At 44.7% G+C, this 20,832-nt stretch overlaps 2 protein-coding genes, 1 non-coding gene and 1 pseudogene across 3 annotated transcripts; 2 read left to right on the top strand and 2 right to left on the bottom strand.

Annotated features, from left to right (window-relative positions):
* Window positions 1–209: 209 nt before the first annotated feature.
* LOC120688836 lies at window positions 210–804 on the top strand (annotated as a pseudogene).
* A 9,494-nt stretch (window positions 805–10,298) lies between these two features.
* Window positions 10,299–12,550, top strand: LOC120688835 (MYB-like transcription factor EOBI). Its single transcript, XM_039971200.1, has 3 exons — window positions 10,299–10,407; window positions 11,271–11,400; window positions 11,757–12,550. Exons 1-3 carry the CDS (start codon window positions 10,299–10,301, stop codon window positions 12,313–12,315), a joined length of 798 nt encoding a protein of 265 aa, XP_039827134.1. The 3' UTR covers window positions 12,316–12,550.
* Window positions 12,551–15,117: 2,567 nt separating this feature from the next.
* On the bottom strand, window positions 15,118–15,306 carry LOC120693723. The gene has a single exon (XR_005683177.1). It is a non-coding gene; the product is annotated as a U2 spliceosomal RNA (small nuclear RNA).
* A 2,460-nt stretch (window positions 15,307–17,766) lies between these two features.
* Window positions 17,767–20,433, bottom strand: LOC120693156 (membrane steroid-binding protein 2-like). Its single transcript, XM_039976562.1, has 3 exons — window positions 20,185–20,433; window positions 19,813–20,095; window positions 17,767–18,370 (listed from the first exon to the last, which is right to left on the bottom strand). The coding sequence occupies exons 1-3, from the start codon at window positions 20,354–20,356 to the stop codon at window positions 18,052–18,054; spliced, it is 774 nt and encodes a 257-aa protein (XP_039832496.1). The 5' UTR covers window positions 20,357–20,433; the 3' UTR covers window positions 17,767–18,051.
* Window positions 20,434–20,832: the final 399 nt, after the last annotated feature.

Here is a 20,832-nt window from a genome sequence, read left to right as displayed (position 1 = left end):
ATACCGAGCAGGCGAGCACCGTTGCATCCGAGGTGAGAGAGGTTCACCTTTTCATTTAAACAAGAGGAAAGATCACTATATAATCTCATGCACGAAAAATCTCAAAGCATCAAGCAAACCAGAGTACAGGAAATAAGAGAAACAGAGAGAGCTTGAGCATTCCATTTCTCAGGGAAGCAAAGATGGCGACACCCAGAGCTGTAGCCACCATGGCGATCTTCCTCCTGATCGCGCTCTCCGCCTCCCACAAGGCGTCCTCCCTCCGCCTTGGCGTGTGCCGCGCCAGCGGCTACCTCCCGGGAAGGTCCGGCAACTGCGAGAAAAGCAACGACCCGGACTGCTGCGAGGACGGCAAGATGTACCCGCAGTACCGGTGCTCGCCGCCGGTGACCGCGAGCACCAAGGCTGTGCTGACGCTCAACAGCTTCGAGAAGGGCAGGGATGGCGGCGGCCCGTCGGAGTGCGACAACGCCTACCACAGCGACGAGGAGAAGGTGGTGGCGCTCTCCACGGGGTGGTTCAGCAACATGGCGCGCTGCGGCCACCGCATCAAGATCTCTGCGAATGGCAACTCCGTGTACGCCAAGGTGGTGGACGAGTGCGACTCTGTGCACGGCTGCGACGACTAGCACAACTTCGAGCCGCCCTGCGACAACAACATCGTCGACGCACGGCTGCAACGACAAGCACAACTTCGAGCCGCCCTGCGACAACAACATCGTCGACGCATCGCCGGCGGTCTGGGACGCCCTGGGGCTCGACCAGAGCGTCGGCATGGTGGACATCACCTGGTCTGAGGAGTGAGTGTCCCTTGATGGTTGTGTCTGGTCTCTGTACAGTATGGTACGGTACGTACATGCCTTGTATGGATAGAGAGATTAGTAGTTGTGGCTCATTGCTTTATTCTGTATGCCATGATACTATATGGAATAAAAGCTGTAGTATATTTTTTTAAAGAATGGCAAGACATTTATCAAATATTGAAAGGTATCGTGCTCCTTTTCTACTAGGCACATTTCTAGCCCTAAACATCAATGCGTATTAAGTGTAGCTTAGCTGGTGAGATTTCTTGTGATGGATCTGCCACCTGAGTTCGAGTTCTTGACTTAACATACGTTCTCACATTCGGCTCAATCTCTCAGAGATGCTCACAGGGGTAGGGCTGAGTAATTGTATTCGTATGCGTGACTGCGTGCATGTATATTAAGTGTCTGCATCTGTAATATGTTCAGCGAAAAGACTATGATATCATTCATTTTCCAGCCATCATCAGTTGAACTTTTTTATTTTCAAATTTTGCGGAATTTTATAATGTTATTTTTTGTCAATGTGGAGAAGTGGCACGGGAGATAAGATAGTATTTTAGTCCTTTACAAAGCTATCTTCAAAACTTTGGGTTTTTTCCTGACGTGTTATGGGATATATGTGGCATAAATAGTTTTACATATTAATTTGAAATCAAATGTGACACAGGATAAAAAAATTATCACATGCTAACACGTGACGTCAAGGCATGATATAAAAAAAGATTTTGCCTATTCGCTTCAAAGATAACAAGTTTGTGAGGTGGTCTAGCTTCTGTTTGGGAAGATACATCTAAGATTGTGAGAAATCATTCGAAAAACAGGGCTCATTCTACATGTTCTTAAGGGGGTTATTATTAGCACACTGTCATAGTAAGTCTATTATTTTCTGGCTCATTCTACATGTTCTTAAGGGGGTTATTATTAGCACACTGTCATAGTAAGTCTATTATTTTCTGTTGAAATGACTGCTCTAATACGTTTGTGTGGCGCCATGGCGAGCAATAAAAAAGAAACAAAAGGTGGTGGTTCGTGGAGAGCGAGCCCTTGATGGAGCGAGCCACCTCCCGCGTACAGCAACCGGATTTACGATCAGAACCGTCACACCAGATTTACGATCGAAACCGTCACACCGGATTTACGGTCAGAACCGTCACACCAGCCTTTGCTGCAGTGAGCCGAAGATGTCGGATCCAGTCGACGAGCTCTCCTCCCCGCCGAGCCAGCACCTTTGCCCCCCAAGGCTGGGGATGACTGGGCACCGCCACATGCCCGGCGAGGGATGTCCGGAGCGGCGCGTAGATGAACCCGCGTTTGTCGCTCAATCTTCTCGGTGTGGTACTAATCAAAGTAGCTACGATGATGCATTGCAAGCGGTGGTTGTGCAGGCGAGGCGAGGATTGGAGTGGGAGTCCGATCGGAGACACAGTCTGTCTGTCTTGCGTGCGCGGTACGCGAGAAGAGATCAGTGGCGCGCGTCGAGGGGGGGGGGGGGGGGGGGGGGCTGAGACATGACGCGCGTCCGCACCGCGAGGCCGCGCAGTTATATACTCTACGGAGTAGTACGTACGCGTACGCGTTCTATACCGTAGACGAGACGGACACGGACTCCATGAAGGACGACCGGGTCCGGACCAGTATCTTGTGTGTGTAAATGGAACGTAACGCCGCGCACGGGGCCACCTTCGTCAATCGTCATCATGCATCGATCATCACGCGGCCCTGCACCGTCGTCCTCACGAGTAGAATGAAGTGATCGGTGAAAGTGCAAGGACCCAGCAAGCTTGTCTGTCACGTGCACTGTGCGCGACTGCACACGTGATGCCTGATCACACACACGCGTGAATATACGTACGTTTGCATGACCTAAGCTAGCTCTGCTGGGGTTTCCCAGATCACCGGTCAAAGACAAGACGCAGCATGCATGTAATTAGCCGACGCGTTCGAGTACGTAGTCGGCGGTCAGCGGGAGCAGAGCCGGCAGCCGGGAGGTTTACCTGCGCACACTGCATGCAGTGACTCAGTGAGCCGGCGGATCGGGCGTGCAACCATGATAGGCGGCAGCTATGCATGAGTGCATGACGGGCCACCGAACCGCGCGTGTGGGCTTAATACAGCTGGGATCCACCCGGGCGCGCATCTTTGTGGGCCGTGTTCGGGCCGAAAGCCAGCCCAGGAGGCAGTACTTCTCGGAGCATAGTACCCGGGAGTTCGTCTCAAGTCTAATAATTCCACACGGCATGTGTGGTTAGCTCAACTCATTTGAGAATTTGATTGATGATGAATTTGCTCTTTGAAAGCACACAACAAGTGTGCTCAGTTTTTTCCCCCTTTTGTGTGCCTTTTGATCTCATCGGATTCTATAATCGCCATGTGGTTGTTGTGTTTGGGCCCGTACACAAACACCTCCTAGTATGCAGTATGCACTCGTCGCAGAGTACGGACTCGCCGCGAGTTTCTGGCACGCTTGGATATCCCGTTTCAGGGATTCTATTAGCTAGGAGCAATCTGCATCTATAATACAAGAGTCACTAGAGCCAATTAGTTATTATGTGACCAGAACAATCCTTGCTCGCCACCACCAATAATTCATTCCTACCACGACTGAGGCCTGGGAAACGTACTTCACGGCCGACCTGCATCGGTACCACCGGAGATAGTACCATTTCTTGTAACGACTTGATCTGAACTAGCAGCTGCAGTTACCTCTAAAGCACACAAACAGCATGGAAATAAAGAAATATACAGGAGCAGCGCAACGTCTTCAAACGGCGTCAGAGGCAGGAGCATCGCCCACGAATTCCCCATTTGCAGTACCAATCATGGAAGTTCTGCAAAAACGTAGAGGGGATGGAACAGGCGAAGCAGATCATTAGCTTGTGCCAGCTGAACGAGGTCACTGTACAACGAAACCAACATGTTCACAACCATCATTTAGTGTCCCAAAACTTTTTCTACGCTATACTGACTTCGAACGTTTGACCACTAATTATTAATATTAAATGTGGATAATTGACAAAATACATTTCATAAATTCCGGTGAAATCGCGAGACGAATGTAATGAACCTAATTATACAATGATTAGATAATATCATGCTACAACAAACGATCTCTAATGATGAATTAATTAGATTTAGTAGATTCGTCTCGTGATTTCCCACTCCTCGGTGTAATTAGTTTTATAATTAGTCTATATTTAATACTCCTAATTAGTGTTGTAAAAGTCCAAAAAAAATTTGCCTAAAATTTTCGGGCAACTAAACGCGGGGGCGTCTATCTATCGCGCACTGCGATTTGAAGTCAATATGTCGCAGAAACGGAGACGGCGGTCGCGACGCGCGCGAGCTGGTGCGCTCGAACAGACGCGGAACTGGAGGCCCATTAAACTAACTGGATGTAAATGTTAATTCCAGAATTGTTTATTTCTTTACGTTCCAGAACGGGTGTCGACGTTGCATGCGAACATTAATTGGAGGCCTGCCATTCTTTGTTTATTTCTTTCTTTCTTTGTTGTTTCTTTATTTCTGAACAAGCCAAAGGAAATTTCTTTGAGAACCAGTCAAAGTGTTCCCAATAAAATGGTAAACAAAATACTCACAAAAAGTGTTTTGCACTTTTTAAATGTTAGCAAACATTCCAGAAAAATGTTTCAAAATGTTGCAGAATTATTTGAAACATTTCAGAGTGTTCCGAACAAAATGTTTACCCAAAAAGACCCCCAAAAAATTATCAGCCAAAAATTCATATTGTTTATAAAAAATTTCAAAAATTCCAAATTTGTTTGAGAATAATTGTAAGTGTTCCGAATAAATGTATAACCAAAATGTTCCCAAGAAATGTTTTGCACTTCATAAAATGTTCCTAAACATTCCAGAATTGTTGTTTGGAAACATTTCAGAGTGTTCCAAAAAAAATGTTTACCCCAAAAAGTTCACAAAAAATGATCAGCCAACTATTCAAATTGTTTATAAAAAAGTTTTAGAAACTCCATCGCAGAAGCATCAGGCGTTAGTTTTTTCAAATGTTAAACACTTTACAATGTGACAAAGTTTTGAAAACATTTTCAAATTGGTTTGAAGAAATTGGTAACTAAAAAGTTTCCCAAAAATATTTTGGATTTATGTTCATTTCAAAATGTTCGAAACTTTCTAAACATTGCATATTTGTTTGGAAACAGTTCAGAGTGTTCCGAAACATTTAGTTTTGTTCCAGAACATTTTGAGATATTCAGAAACATTAAGATTTGATTTGGTTTTGGGAAACATTCAAGAGTGTTCGGGAACATTAAGACGGTTTTTAGAAATGTTCCGGAACATTAAGATGTTTTCAAAAGTGTTCTAGATTTGATTTGGTTTTGCGAACATTTTTAAAAGTTCCTAAAAATTCAAAATTTGTTTGGAAACATTTCAGATTGTTCCGTTGGGCTTGTTTATCAAAAAACTTTTAAAAAATGTGTACGTCAAATATTCCAAATTTGTTCAATAACATTTCAGAGTGTTCATGAGCATTCCTAAAAATGTTGGAAAAAGAAAATTTGAGAACTTTTTAAAGTGTTCCTAAACAAAACTTTTTAAAATGCTCCTAAACATTCAAAAAGTTCCCAAACAAGTTTGTGAACATTTCAAAGTGTCAAGTGAAAAATATTTGAAAACAACTCACAATGTTTTGGATAATAGCTAGAAATGATCGAAAAAAGTTTTGAACTTTTTAAAATGTTTTTAAAGAATTGGTTTGGAAACACTTCAAAATATTCCATTAGAACTTTTCAAAATGTTCCTAAACATTCAAAAAGTTCACGAACAAGTTTGTAAACATTTCAAAATGTAGTGAAAATGTTTGAGAACAACTCACATTGTTCTGGATAATTGCTAGAAATGTTCGAAAAAAGTTTGAACGTTTTAAATTGTTCCTGAAGAATTTGTTTGGAAACATTTCAGAATGTTCCATTAGGGGGTTGCGAAGCAACCCCCTAGCCGCCGCCAGCGCTCCGCCGCTCGCAGCTTGTGAGGGGGCCCTTGATGGGCGCCCTGACTCTTGCCGGCGAGCAGCGTGCCTCGCCGCCGACGGTGGCTGCTCCGCAGGCACAGTTGCCCCTGGAGCAGGAACACGAGAGGCGTGTGGCGTGGAGGACGCCACACCCTCCGTCATCTCTACGTTGTCCACACGAACCATGGGGACGAAGAAGAGATGAACTGCGACCAGCTAAAGGCCCCCTACCTGGCGCGCCAAATGTCGTGGTGCTGCAAACCACAGTCGGGTGGCGGAAGGCACCCGCCCTAGCCCTGAGGGTGTGTACTCGGGGGTTAGCTAGTCCTAGTTCGATCTCAGTCAAGAATACGATGAACACAGCAAGATTTAGAGTGGTTCGGGCCGCCGGAGCGTAATACCCTACGTCCACTATGTGTTGTATTGCCTTTCCTCTTGAGAGTTCAAACGAGCTTGTGTGCTGTGTGTCGTTCGAGCCTGTAGCGCACAGCGAGCGCCTCCCTTTTATATCTCAAGGGAGGCGCGTACATGGCTGTTGGGTCCCCGACAAGTGGGCCCAATGATGTAGTATAAAATAACGTACTGTCCATACATTATGGCGTCGCAGGCAAATGAGATCTTTCTCCGGATATCTTTGCCCGCTCTTGGAGTCCCCCGTTCAGCATGTCCAGGCGCTGTCTTGTCGGAACGGCGCCAGTCGTAGCCAGCGGCGTCGCCTGCCACGTAGCTGAACGGGTCGTGTAGCTTGCGGCGTAGGTGGCATGATGGAAAAGCGCCGAGCCGTCGTATCCAATTAATGCGGAGGACGGGCCCTGCACGGGTGCGGCTGCACTGTGTATCTTGGTAACACGCGATGCACAGTGGGGCCTGACAAAGCCTGCCCCGCGTGCTGTGGTGGCAAAGCACGCCTCAACCACCAGCATTAAATGCAGTGGGTGGGCGAGTCTTCCAGCGGAAGGCTCGCGCTCGAACCCGTGCCTCCGGGACACGTGGCGGCTCTGGACCTCCACGCAGTATGGGGAGGTCCGGATGGACGCAGGAGGTCCCGGACCCCCTATGGGGGTCCAAGGCCTCGGCTGTCAACATGGGGCTTCCCTTCCTTAGGGGCACGTGGCGTCTCCGGACCCATCCCCAGGCGGGGAACGGGTCCGGGGCCATTGGTCTGGTGAGGAATGGGCCTAGCCCGTGGGGCCTGGCTGCTCCATTCTTTGCGCGTAGTTACGGATAACTATACGGGTCCTGCCTTGCTGCAGTAGGAGTGGGTATCCCTGCTACAGGGTACCGACAAATTTGTTTGAAAACATTTCAAAATGTTCCGTTATATTGTGAAATGAAAAATGTGTGAGAACAACTCACAATGTTCTGGATAATTGCCAGGAATGTTCAGAAAAAAGTTTTGAACTTTTTAAAATGTTCAGAAGACACGCACATGTTCCAACAAAACAAAAGGTTCTTAGCAAAAATAGAAATTCTTCTTGGAACAAAACAAATGTTCCAATAACAAAATAAAATGTTCCTAGCAAAATAAACTTTTTTGGAACAAATAATGACATAGAAAAATATTATCGAAGTATAATTAAATGCAGCCTTGTTTTGAAGATCTTGTCATAAGAAATACAACGTTGTAATCAAAATTTGATTTGGACAATCATCTTTTGAACTGTGTTTGCTTACTCAAATTTTACATAAGAATCAATGCAACACTTTCATTGGTCGATGGCTGCTAGCCAAGGAGACAAAAGAAGAAAGAAAAAAAAAGAAAACAACCAATGAAGAAAAATAAACTTAAGAATAATAAATGAAAAGAATGAATATGATTCCAAGTATGAAATAAGAATATCCAACAAAAAATGTTCCAAGAACAAAAAAATTATTTTGATGGTTTATTGTAAACTAAAAAATCTAAATGCATAAAAAATCAAAATATATTCATGTATGATCTTGTTTTCTTGTATTAATTGCGCACGATAATATGGTGCAAACACTTTTCAAAAATAGATAAATTTTCTATAAGGATATTTGTGTTGAAGATTGGGATTCCAAACCATTTTCTGACCGACAAATGGTCATGTGTTCTCGCGCCTCCCTTGCGTTGGAGTGGCTGCACGACGTGCACTCCTCGTGGGCCATAGTCCATAGGGGCTATCATCGAACCTGCACGCATAAAAGCTCGGAAGTGGCCAGAGTGGAATCGGGAAGTCTTCTGCGTCTGCGATAGGTCGAATCCAATTCGCGCGATAAATAGAACTGGCCACTAAACGCGCGTAGGAGCCGGAACGGCGGGGGTGTCTATTTATCACTTTTAGTGATTTCCCCTAATCCCATCGCAGAAGCATCCTCCGCCCCCGCCCCGCGTCCTCCGTCCCCGCCCTTTCGTCCTCCGCCCCCGCCGGCGCGTCCCCGCCCTCCCCTAACCTCTCCGGTGCCACGCCCCCGCCCGGGACCTGGCCCGGCCGCCGGCGCCCACCACCCCGGCCGGCGGCACGGAACGCCGCCTCACCGCCCGCCCACACACCACCGTCCACCGCCGATCGATTCCTCCCCCCACCACCTTCTCTTCTAGGTCCGGTGGCCATGGAGCCCTTCACCGCCGCCGCCGCCACCCCCAGCAACCCTAGATCCTAAGTCCGCCGCCGCCCTCCACCACCCTGGCCGCCGGCGACCTCGCCGGCGGCCGCGCCGCTCACCAACCACCCCTCGGACCCCGGCCACCCCCCTACCCTAACCCCGGCGCCAACCACCATCGCTGGCTCGAGGTTGAAGAAGCACAGTCCGCGCGCGGGCCCACCTACCAGTGAGCTGCGCCTCCCTTCTGCGACAGCTCGAGCTCCAACAGCGCGCGATAAATATCCTCCCCGGGAACGGCCGCACGGCACGGGGGTGGTTGCCCGTCTCAATCAGCTGGTGTATCCTCTCCCCTCCCTTTCGCACGCTGACACACACCACTCCGAGAAGAACAGCGCATCCTGCTACGCACCCTTTGCCAGCTTTAGTTTGTTCATCTGGTTCTTCGTGTAATCTGCTGTTCCAAATATTAGGGCAGACAAAAATTTTCCGCTTGAATTCAGAGAAGGCAATATGAGCGAAGCGGCATAAGAGCATCTCTAAGAGTGCCCAATTTTTTACTTCCAATAAATCTATATTGGGACCTTACTAAAAGGATTTTGGGTATCAAAAATACCAAACTCTCCAACAGTGCCTTAAAACACTAACGTAAGCTGGGCTAGCAGTTCCATTTCTCGTGAAAAAAAGGCACCCTCGCCCCTCTATCTTTCTTCCACATGGCCTTTTTTTTCTCACCGAGGGATTGGGAGTGCATAGAGCATGTCTAAATTTGGCTCAGAATAGCTCTATTATTGGCCACGCGAAAAAATTGGGAACTGATATTGGCAACTGTTGGACCTTTGTTTTTCAGCTTTTTACCCAAAACTGATTATTGGAGAGGTTTATTGGGCACTCTTGGAGATGCTCTAAGAACTGACGAAATCGGGATGGCACTTCCAAATTCAACTAAACTGGGCGTATAGCCCGCACAAAGTATTGAAAATTCAAAAATTTGCATGTCGTTGTATTCGTTTTAAAGATTTTACTATTTTTTATCATACATCATCTTGTTCATTATCGTAAATTATGTCTTATTATTGGTTAAAACAATTCAAATATGATCTACCTATAATAACAATTTGATTTGTTGAGCTTTAATAATATTATGCATATAATTATTCTTATTTTCGTTTTATTTTGATTGACTTTTGTCAGTTTTGGTTTTACTTATACATAACTAAATGATATTTTATATTTAATTTTTCATAATAGCATTGGTGGGTGATTTTTAATTAGGCACAGGGGTATTTTAGGTTAATTTTATCATAATGGCAGTGGTGAGTAATTTTTATTTTTTATTTTTCTCCGATTAACGTGAAAATTTTTAGACCTTGAGAGCGAACGTGGAGGCTCCGTTTGTTGATCAAATAATAAGATAATAGATTAACCAATAAAAAGAAACATTTGCAGCAGTTCCAAAAATGCACCAAAGATATTTTCACCATCAGTCTACCTATAGTTGACAGCCCGAATTCAGAATAGTGCCTAATCTGATTAAAATTCCAGTGCATTTTCATGTTTATCACTGATCACTTGGTAATTGAGTGCTACACAACAAACTGGCAGATCAGCGTGCCTCATCATATGCTGTGAAATTTCCGTTCCTTTTACCCTTCCCTTTCGTTTCACCCCCTTTTTATTCCCCTTCATCAGAATAAGGAATCGTTGGATATAATACAAGACAAAGCAATAAAACGACAAGAAAGCAAGGGATATATTTACCGCACAGTAAACGATAGGAGATTATCACGCGTTAGGTGTTTTACCGTACCAGGGCTGCCGCACTATAAATTGGGCACTGTACTCCTCATTTGAATTCCTGTGCCCCTTTGGGAGACAAAGCAAAAATCTACTATCCAATAGAGAAAGAGTTTAGTACAAAAGACAAAAAAAAAAGGAGGGAGATGATGAAGAAGAAGGGGAAGTGGTCCAAGGAAGAGGATGACTTGATCAAGAACCACATTGAGAAGTATGGCATTGGCCACAGTTGGCAGGCATTGTCCAACACTTTAGGTTTGTAATTTTGAACCCCATACCAATCATTTTGAGCTTTTGAGATAGCTGATGAAATGATAGATTTGTGTACTTCCACTTTCTTTAAAAGAAAAATAAAAGGAAGCAAACCTCCCTGAAATGTGGTATCATTGCTTGTTTGGTTTGGCAATGATCTGCCCCTTTGAAGTCCAACCTTTCTAGTATGAGCACTAGTACTACATATGTAGTAGTACCATTTCAATGTGCATTATTTAGCGCAAAAGCTGCAACGTATGTGCGTTATGCAATACTTTTGCTCATTCATCATGCTCAACATTTAGTGCTCTCATTAGCTTATCTTAGATCTTGTTTGTTTCCATCAACTTTTTTTTAGCCCCTGTCACATCAAAAAAATTCTTACCATTTAGAATATCAAATAAGAATCTGTTTTTAAAATTTTTTCGACGGATGCGGGCTAATTCGCGAGACGAATCTAATGAGCCTAATTAATCTATAATTTATTACAGTAATGCTATAGTAACCATTCGCTAATTATGAATTAATATATCTCATTAGCTTTGTCTCGCATTTTAGCCCTAGAGTTTTATAATTAGTTTTGTAATTAGATTTTATTTAATACTTCTAAATACTAAGTTTCTTTTTTTATGTGACATGATCTGACGTTTAGTTCCAGAAACCAAACGACCCCTTAGTCAAACGAAACGCATTGTCACCTTTGTCTACTAGCACTGTGACTCTTGATTCAGCGGTCATGTGCTGTGAAACTGTGGAAAGCTTCTAGGAATTTCGCACAAGGAACAGCTCTGTCGGAAATCCTGTACTCATATCTGACATGATAAGGATGATGACTTAACGAAGTTCATTTTTATGTTTCAATGCAGGGCTGCGGCGGTGCGGCCGGAGCTGCCGTTCCCGGTGGCTGAACTACCTCCGCCCGGGCCTGAAGCACGGAAATTTCACGCCGGCGGAGGAGAGGCTCATCTGCGAGATGTACAGCGAGAGGGGGAGCTGGTAAGCCTCACAAGAACCCATTCTCCATGTCAACTGCAACTGACAAACAAACCTGCACGTTAACGCCACTGATTTCCAGTATTTTTCTTCAGAAGTTTAATTATTCTCCCCCTTGTTCCTGTTGTTCATGTTCTGTAAGATCTGCAACCTTTTATATCACTGATCAGATCGAACATATGAACCAAACTGCTGTTTATCGAACTGAGGTTTCATGTCTGTTACATCAAATGCATAGTGTTAGATTTTTAGTGCATCCTGCTCTGCTTCTAGTGCAAAGAAACTAGGCGATGTTTGCTTGTTGATCGCCGTCGCTGACAAACCACAAAATTTCTTCGCTTGATATGTTGATCGAACAGCTGGTCCGTCATGGCGGCCAAGCTCCCGGGGAGGACGGACCTCGCTATCAAGAACTACTGGAACAGCACGCTCAAGAAGAAGTTCCCGGTGGCGAGACCGTCCGCGGCCGCGGCCTTCCGCCGCCGGAACCGCCCGGCCTGCAGCACGTCGTCCGACGCCGGGACACCGGCGCGGGACCTGCAGCTGGTTTCCTACAGCAGCGAGGAGAGCTCCACGCCGGGGTCCAGCCCTGCCAAGTCCGTCTTGGCCGGCCCTACGCCGGTGCAAGCAGTGCAGCTGCTGGTTCCGTTCGTCGCCGCTCAGCCGATCGTGGCGGTCCCGATTAGCGGACCGGTGAAGATCGAGCAAAAGCATGCCGTGGTGAGCCTACCGCGTCTGGGGAAGACGCCGCCGCCGCCACCACCACCGGCCTGTGATCAGACCGGCGAGAGGGTCATGGATATCGTCTGCGCTCCCATGTCTCCTGTTCCTCTGAGCATCATGGAACCGGATGAGCTGGCCTGCATCTACCAGTTCGATGACATTGCTAGCTTCTTGCCGTGGTTTGATCATCACTAATCTGACTATATCATCGTAGCTTCATGAATAGTTCAGAGCTTAGATTTAAAGTTACCAATAATGGTGCTTCAGAATTAGCTGCAGGATCTGTCAATGTGTGAGTGTGTCCTTGTCTTCCCGTGTTACTGTGGAATTAGCACTGTGTGTTGTTTACAATTGTGGAATGTTAGAATGTGGTAGTGTGGCTCTGGTTTATCAGAAACTAGCTCGCTGTCAATCTTGTCATTTCACTTTTTCTCTGCTTCTGAACTCGGCACGTTTCTTCAGTCATGTTCATCTTTACTGACAAAGCATGGGAAATCAATCTTTTACGCCGGCGGCTCAGGGCCTATTTTTTTCATTCTGCTTTAACTTGTTCTGTTTTGGATCCAGCATATGCATCACTGCAAATATGGCAAAGTTATTTATCTCTGTGACTCATTGCAAAAGGAATCAAGCTATTTCCAACTTGAGTTCAGCAAGTAGGTTGCACGTACAGGACCCTTACAAACAAGAAAAAAAGTGCCAAGAATAAAATCAAAAAAAGATTTATGGTGGTAAAAGCAACCAGAAACTCCTTGACTTGTCAAGCAACCGGGTCAAACACGGTCAAAACCCCCGGCTTTTTTTTAACATGCACCACAGCACCGTCAGAATTCAGATTTAAGTGCTTGAGTATCCAACCTCCTTCTAGCATTGTGGAACAACGATCTTCGGAACATCGACGTGCATCCTCAGGGAGCTGAATTCCAGAGCGAAGAACATCGGACTAGATCATTGACCCATCATATTCGACCATTCAATTTTGTCGTAGATTGCAACTGATACCTCAACTAGAGAACTAGTCATGTAAAGTTAAAGCATCTTTTCTTCAAGCATCAAACCTGACACTTGCAGCAGATAGGGGAGGTATTCAATTATTTCTAACTCCATCTGGAATGCATCAGCAACTTCATAAGAGTGCTGTTCGCTTAGCTCGGAAGTCAGAAGACAGATGTGTTTCTTGCACCCTCCATTTTGTTCTTCCCCAAAGAACTCAGAGATATCTTTGTTTGTTTTCATGGTGCATCATCTTCAAAAATGGTGCATCATCTTCATTCAGATCGGTCCTAGGATCATGCTCGCAATAGCTTCCACCCATATTTCAGGCAAAAAGCTACCACAACCTTCTTCTGCAGGGATTTTTCTTCCTGGCTTCACATTATCACATACTTGTTGGTGACCATGAATCCAAGTCATTCAAGGTGCCAAGCCTGATTTGCATAAACCCACCATTCAGATCATGCAGCTCAAAGGACATCTTGGACAATGCTCTGCTGGCATCTTTAGGTAGCAAACAGTGCCTATAACATATGCTCCACCTGATTCATAGAACATCCTGCAGAAGTGAAAATTGAGATGCAAAAGCTTGACTGCACCTATCTGTCGTACTGAACAAGATCTAGGTATCCAGCGACCTACTTCCCAATGGAAAATGTGGATTTTCCAATAAAATATCTAGAAATCTAGGATTACCATTTACCACTGAATGTTTGCATAACAGATCCTAGGTGTCCCATGCTAAGACCAGGCCATCACCGAACACTACCACACAGTGGATTGGTGGCTGCAGCTTTGCGGGCGGCTGAACCAACAACATAAAGGAGTAGGTTCCATGTGCATGTTACTCGCATGGCATTCATACGGAAAGAGCGCACCGGCACCGCTAGAGTTTTCAGAGAAGAAGCCACGGCCTCACAGGTTCTTGCAGTGAGATCACAGAGGAAGGCGATAAGAATTGCGACTCTCCAAAGATTTCAGGTGAACCAAATGGAACTATGAAAATCATGATTCCATCCAAACAGGAACAATTAGGACATGCCATTTAGACTGAGATAGCTATCACTAAGCAAGAAATGGACACCAGTAAGTTTTTGGCCTAGACCCAGAGTACTGGACATATTCTGTAGAAGCCCAGTAGATAGTATGTACTTCGTTTCGGATAATCCTAAATTGCTGCACATATTACAGATAATTTTGTATATCAAGTATAACTGACCGCAATTATGATATCTAGGAGGACAAATTTGCAAGCTTCAGATTCATAGAACATAAAAGAGAGCATGATTATGATATTCCTGGTAACGCAAAAGGAATTACTGGTAAGCCATCCTCCTCCACCAGTACTTTCACATATAAATCCCAAATCAAATGTGGACTGGCATGCGGCTATGTGCATCAAGTTCAGTTTTTTTTTTTTTTTGCGAGCTGCATCAAGTTCAGTTAGTCAACCCCAAAATCAACTTTAAGCATGCTATATGGATTGGCATTCAATAATTGAGCTTACATGCCGAGCAGGCGAGCACCATTGCAGTATGTATGCATAAGTGCAGTACACATGGCTCCTTTTCATCTCCAAATGTTTTGCCGAGCATCCATTGACTAATTAGCCTGAATGCCTGATAGCATCCGAGGTGATAGAGGTTCACCTTTTCATTTGTTAACCAACAAAAAGAAGCATTTGCAGCAGTTCCAAAAATACGATATTTTCACCATCAGTCTGTACCTATAGTTGACAACTTGACACCCAAATTCAGAATAGTGCCTAATCTGATTAAAATTCCAGTGCATTTTCATGGTTATCACTGATCACTTGGTAATTGAGTGCTACACAACTGGCAGATAAGCGTGTCAGATCGAGATGAAGGTTTAAGGAGCTTGATCTCCTCCGATATCTCACCACCCCACCGGTAGTCAGACTCAATTTAAAGACTGCAAAACAATACCGAGAAAATATCAATATTTCACTTTTCACTTTGCACACAAATTTTGCATTTGATTTGGTTGGGGCGCGCCAGGCCCGGGCACGGGCAGCAGTGCAACGCCCCGGAGACGCTCGAAGCTACTGTGGTGAGCCCTCCCCCAAAAAAATAAATTTAATATCAAAATGAGCAAATGGCTCACATATCAAATATTAAACTGATAAAAACAAATACTACACTTGATCTTAATAAAAAAAGCCGAGAAAGGTATGTTTTGGAATGGAGCCCCGGGTCTGGTTATATAGAGAGCTGACGCCTCTGTGCTGCTTGGCCGGGCGAGGTGGGACTAAACGGGCAAACGAGCTGCCGCGGCATGTTTCATGCCAGTCGAGTGCGCGTCTATTGCGGAGAGGCCCAGCGCACTTTCCCATCCTTTGCAAGGCCCACGATGGGAATAGCACGTTCAGGCCCAAGACAACATCGATGCCGCTTCTTTTTTTTTCTTTTCTTTTCATTGCCAAATATTTCCTCTTCCATTATTCCACTACCTTGTTTAAACTTTTCCTGGTAGATAGGAAACGGATAGCATATTTTTCAAAAACAAAAAAGAGAAGATACGTAGTGAGCTTCCCAAGTACTGACAAAGTGACAAGACTAGACATCACTGCACTCGGAAAGTGGAGAAACCGACAAAAAACATAGAGCGCAAAATCTGCCCAAGAGACGATAGTGAACTAGTTAGAATAAATAGAACGCTGAGGAATGCCTCCATCACTATCAATTCTAGAATAGAGGCCACTTTGCCATCACACCATCAGTACAAGTGTACAAGTTCAACGTATCCCAAGTTAGCTCACTTCCATTCGCCGCGGTGCCGCGCGGTGGTGGATCATTTTTGCTTTCTTTCGCCTCAACGTTTCTGTTCTACCCATCATAGGTGGGTAACCCATGTGTTGGAACAGACCATTCAGTGAGACGCTTCGTTTGACCGTGTTTGGCCAGTTGCCACTAGTGGTATGTACTGTCTGTAGACCAAACCTTCCGATCAGATCATCCATGTCCAGAGCATAGAACGGACAACATTTACAGCCCAACTATCCAGGGCTCCTATTTTGGCAGTCAGTGAACTATACTCCGCTGCAATTTCCTTGAAGGCAAACATTGCAGTTGTGCAGCGTCACTTTGTCAGACTCTCGGAGAGGAATTGAGTAGGCGTGCACAATAATCTAATTTACGGTTCCTATCTCTTGCTCCCGTTCCTAGGAACATATTTGCACATCTATGAGTGTGCAATTGGAAATAATCTAGCACAAAATATAATGTAACTATGTAAGGTTCCTCTAGAGCTAGCATATAGTTTCAGAATAAAGGATAGAGCTTTTGCGTGAACTGAAATCAGGATACATGTTGTCAGAAGTGTTCAAGGAAGAAGATCAACCACAAATTGTACAGGAACCTTTATCATCTTTTTTGCCTGACAGGGATATTTACGTGTTATTTGAACTGCTGTAGGCAGAAATGGCTCCGCGACCGATACGTTCATACAGATTTTCTTCATGGAGACTCACTTGTTACATGTATTATTACTCCAGGAAGTTACGTGAAATGGAACTTATCCATATAATATATATGTGAACTTCATTAAAAAAAACTGTGTACTCTCCTGTTGTTATTACTCACTATTTTTTTGAAAAAAAATACATGCGTTACATTTCACTCTTGCGCTGTTTGAGATCAATGAACTCCATATAAATCCAGTGATATTCCAGATTTCTGAGGAATCAGTAAATTCCGCCTAAAGTTGGTGATATTCCAAAAGCCCAAAATGGAGCGCACAATTCTGGAGTGTCACAGTTAAAAGTTTCTTCAATGTTCAATCCATCTTTAGGACAATACGAGATGGAATCAAGTGATGCGTGTCAGTTAGTGATGGCAAAGGTTAGACTTATTAATTGTGAAGCAGTTGCAGCACGCCACTACCATGCGTCAAAAACCCAACATCTGATTCTTACCAAGGTACAAAATAGCCCGCTAATAGCTCGCTATTGTCCGCTATTAGCTTTTTAAGAGATCTCCCGCTACGCTATACAATATTTGTCCGCTATGTCCGCTATAGGAGTTTTTTATAGGATTTAGTGATAATAAATGTCCGCTACTTCCGCTAAAGATGTAGCCAAAAGAAATAAAGAATCAATATAACTAGGGTGGACCATAGACAAAGCATCACGGGCACAGTTAGGCAGGCAAGAGATGTGTTGAGTCTATTTTAGAATGTTAGACCAATGATGCTTCTAATTTTATATGTATTATGGACGTATGGCTATGAAAAATTTGTTGAAATTGGTTGCATTACTGATGTTATTGGCCACATTATGCATTTTTTTTTTTGCAAACCGCTAAATGGATAGCTCCGCTATAGCTTTTGCTATAGCTCTCTTAGCTTTTTGGAAGGGCTTCCGCTAAACGTCTTAGCCCGCGATTTTATACCTTGATTCTTACCCAACTCATTATTATTTTGCTGAGCAAGTAAGATCAGACAGTGATGTGTATGGGATCAGTGCAACGATGATCAGTTCGTGTGTATGTTTGTCCAATTGCATACCATTATTTAATCAGGCAGATGGCAGCTGGAAGATTAAAACATGATTCAAATGCAGATACTATGTCTTTTTGGAGCTAGTGCGCCATAGAGGCCTGTTTGGTGCTCCAAGAGCTAGAGCTGCACAAGTGATGGAACAACTTATCTAATTTCTTTTTTTTTTGTGAAGGGAAACTCATGTCTCATTTCTGAAGATGCACATCACTGAGCTAGAGCACTGATCTCTTCATATAATCATATCCAACCATTTGATCCTACTACACAGTACATATATACTATTTTCTTCCGAACATCCATGCAGCATATAGGCGGCGTTCGGTTATTCCTAAATTCTAAGTCCCTTTGGGACACTATCAGTAGTGCTCCGCCTTCCATTTCGTTCTTCCCTGTGTTGCTCAGATGTCTGTGTGTTTCCTTTCATGGTGCATCATCGTGGATCGGCTTCGGCTCCGGGTCAAGCTCAGGCTCAAGCACAGGTACAGGTGCAGTAACTTCCTCCTGTATCGCAGGTGAAATGCCATAACCCTCTCCTGCAGGCGCTGCCCTTACGGTTCCTACCTTCACATACTTACTGGTGAACTTGTACTCCCAGTCATTCAAGGAACCGAGCTCCATAGGTGTAAGGTCAGATATATCACCATTCAGATCCTGCTGTTCAAAGGACATCTTGGCCAATGCCCTGCTGGCTTCTTTTCCAGCAAACAACGCATATGCCCCACCAGGTCCATAGAACATTCTGCAGACAAAATCAATCACAGACAGAAAAAAAAAACATTGTCATACCATCAGCGTCAAACACAATATATCTTGCAAGGTAATTACAGGGTAATCTTCAATATAAAGACAGTCATTGACTATGAAGACTTTGAATAGACACAACATTAATGCAATGTCCTTGCATTGGAGTGTAGGCATATATTTGAATTTTTTAATGGTTCACAACAAAATCCATGGTATTTACGTGTTATTTGAACTGCAAGTCTGAAAGGGGTATGCTATCTAGTTATTCTCATCAGAGAAAACAACAGCTTATTCATGCCACATATTCAGCAAGCTAAATTAAAAAAAAAAATCGAGCGCAGCTTAAAATGTTTCAAAGGAATTATTGCTCTCCAAGAGCTTACAGTAGTACCACATGAATGCATTGATTCCATTAAAGTAGGAATTATTAGGTTCGTAAGTTAGACGCCAATGAGACTCAGATATTTATCACATTAAAACAATGGTGCACCAACTAAGTTCCTTCAGGGAAAAAAAAAGATTTTGTATTAGTAAACACATGTGTAGTAGAAAATAAGCGTAATATGCTGGTGTTGTTGGGACATTCCTAAACACGTCCTAATTGTGGTACACATCTTTCACACAAAATCCTGTTTCAAAGTAAAAGTGTCCGCGGTTCTACTATCTATGAGGAGAAAACAGTAAGCTTCATATTTTATAGAACACAAGATAAGGACATAGATGCGTTCTCGCCGATAAAACCAGCAGAAAGTATGGCAAGAAAAATAAAGAAAGAAAAGAAACATGACTACATTCTTGGCTTCTTGCTCCTGACATCAGAGAAGGAAGTACGGTTCCAATTACTTTGACATATATGTATTAATCAACCGAGGAGTGTAGTACTATTACTATATGTATGCTAGCAACAATAGACCACCAAATACTATGTGGATTAGCTCAATGATTGAATCCAGATTCAATCCAAGACATACCATGTGAATGTACACTCAATGACTGAACCTACATGCTAAGCATCATAACTTCCATCACAATACAATTTTCACTATGTTTGCAGAATTGAATGACAGCACACTACCAGTTTTGATTGGCCAGACAAACATACAGAAAATCCTATCATCAAAGCAAAGATATTTCAAACATATTCTCAATCCACTTGTTCGGTCACAACCTACAGTTGACATCCCAAATTCAGAACATTGCCTGCTTCATTTCACATTAGTAGGGCGCAAGAACTCTTGAAATTAAGAGCAGTGCTTCTGTAAAGCGGCAGTTCTACAAATGAAGCACTGATTGACTATCATTGAACAATCGATCGGAACAAAACTCTGAATCAACGTAATGCATCAACCATAAACGACTGCTGCAAAGCAGAGCAACGTTGCAACGGGATGAATGAAGAATTAGAGGCTCAGGGTTGAAGGAATCAAGGGAAGCAACCTGCTCTGGGAGACGTCATAGATCTGCCCCTTGATGGCCATCAGCAGCGGCTTCTCGGGGTCGGACCCGTCGTACTGCCGCAGCTCCTCCTCCGTTATCTCACCCACCTGCACCGGCTCCGGCACTGGAGGTCGCGGGGCCGTCTGGGTCTCCCCCCGACGCGGCGGGGGAGGGCGCGGCGCGAGGAGACCGGACCCAACCTTGTAGATCGCCACCGCCGCGGCCACGGCCGCGAGCACGGCCAGCGGAGGCGCGTCCTTCGCCGCGGCCCACAGCTCCGACACTGCCGCCGCACCCACCCACCCGGCAAAAAACCATCAGATTTCCACGCTAATTCTACACGAGGGGGGGTGATTCGATGCGAGGGCTTACGCTTCGCCGGGACCTTGACGCCGCCCTGCCCGGCCCTACACCGCACGCCGCGGGTCGCCGGGCGGCTGCCGCGAACACCGGGGAGACATACGGCCGCGGCCGCGCGCTGCCGGCCGGACGGCGCCGGCGCGGAGAGCGCCGCCGGTGGGGTGAAGACGGAGCAAGACGCCATTTAGTGACCACGGAACACTTGCTGCCAGCTGGAGACGCCCTTTCTCTTGTTTAATTAAACAGAGACAGCATCGCTCACGTAATTCCTGTTCACACTCTTTGTGCTGATGTGCTCATTAGTTAGTTAGTTAGTTAGAGAAAAATATACTGATTCATATGTTCACAGAAAACATTGGCATCAAAAGAAAATATATCTACTGAGAATTTCAGGCAAGTATAAGTAGTGCCAAGAACTTTGGCAACACTGCACGGGGGCAAGCGTAGAAATCTACGAGAAACTGTACTGATTTTACCAAGGAACGCCCCCATCATTGTCATTGTCAATATCTACTACTACTACTATATCAAATTTCAAATAGAGGCCGCTCTATTTATGTTGAGAATTGACAAGGCTCCCATACCAAACATCAACTTTCCCATGCCATTCAAGCCCTTTGAACACATGGCTTTGACCCACCCTCAGTCTTGCTGCGGGTC

The sequence above is a fragment of the Panicum virgatum genome, chromosome 9N (genome assembly GCF_016808335.1).
Source record: "Panicum virgatum strain AP13 chromosome 9N, P.virgatum_v5, whole genome shotgun sequence".
Classification (NCBI taxonomy): domain Eukaryota; kingdom Viridiplantae; phylum Streptophyta; class Magnoliopsida; order Poales; family Poaceae; genus Panicum; species Panicum virgatum.
This window is presented reverse-complemented; position numbering and strand designations above follow the sequence as displayed.

Coding starts and splice junctions, on each gene's coding strand:
- LOC120693156 (XM_039976562.1), bottom strand. CDS start 20,356: ATGGCGTCTTGCTCCGTCTTCACCCCACCGGCGGCGCTCTCCGCGCCG. Junction 20,096..20,184: donor CGTCAAGGTCCCGGCGAAGC/GTAAGCCCTCGC, acceptor GTGCGGCGGCAG/TGTCGGAGCTGTGGGCCGCG. Junction 18,371..19,812: donor TATGACGTCTCCCAGAGCAG/GTTGCTTCCCTT, acceptor TTTTGTCTGCAG/AATGTTCTATGGACCTGGTG.
- LOC120688835 (XM_039971200.1), top strand. CDS start 10,299: ATGATGAAGAAGAAGGGGAAGTGGTCCAAGGAAGAGGATGACTTGATC. Junction 10,408..11,270: donor GGCATTGTCCAACACTTTAG/GTTTGTAATTTT, acceptor GTTTCAATGCAG/GGCTGCGGCGGTGCGGCCGG. Junction 11,401..11,756: donor TACAGCGAGAGGGGGAGCTG/GTAAGCCTCACA, acceptor TTGATCGAACAG/CTGGTCCGTCATGGCGGCCA.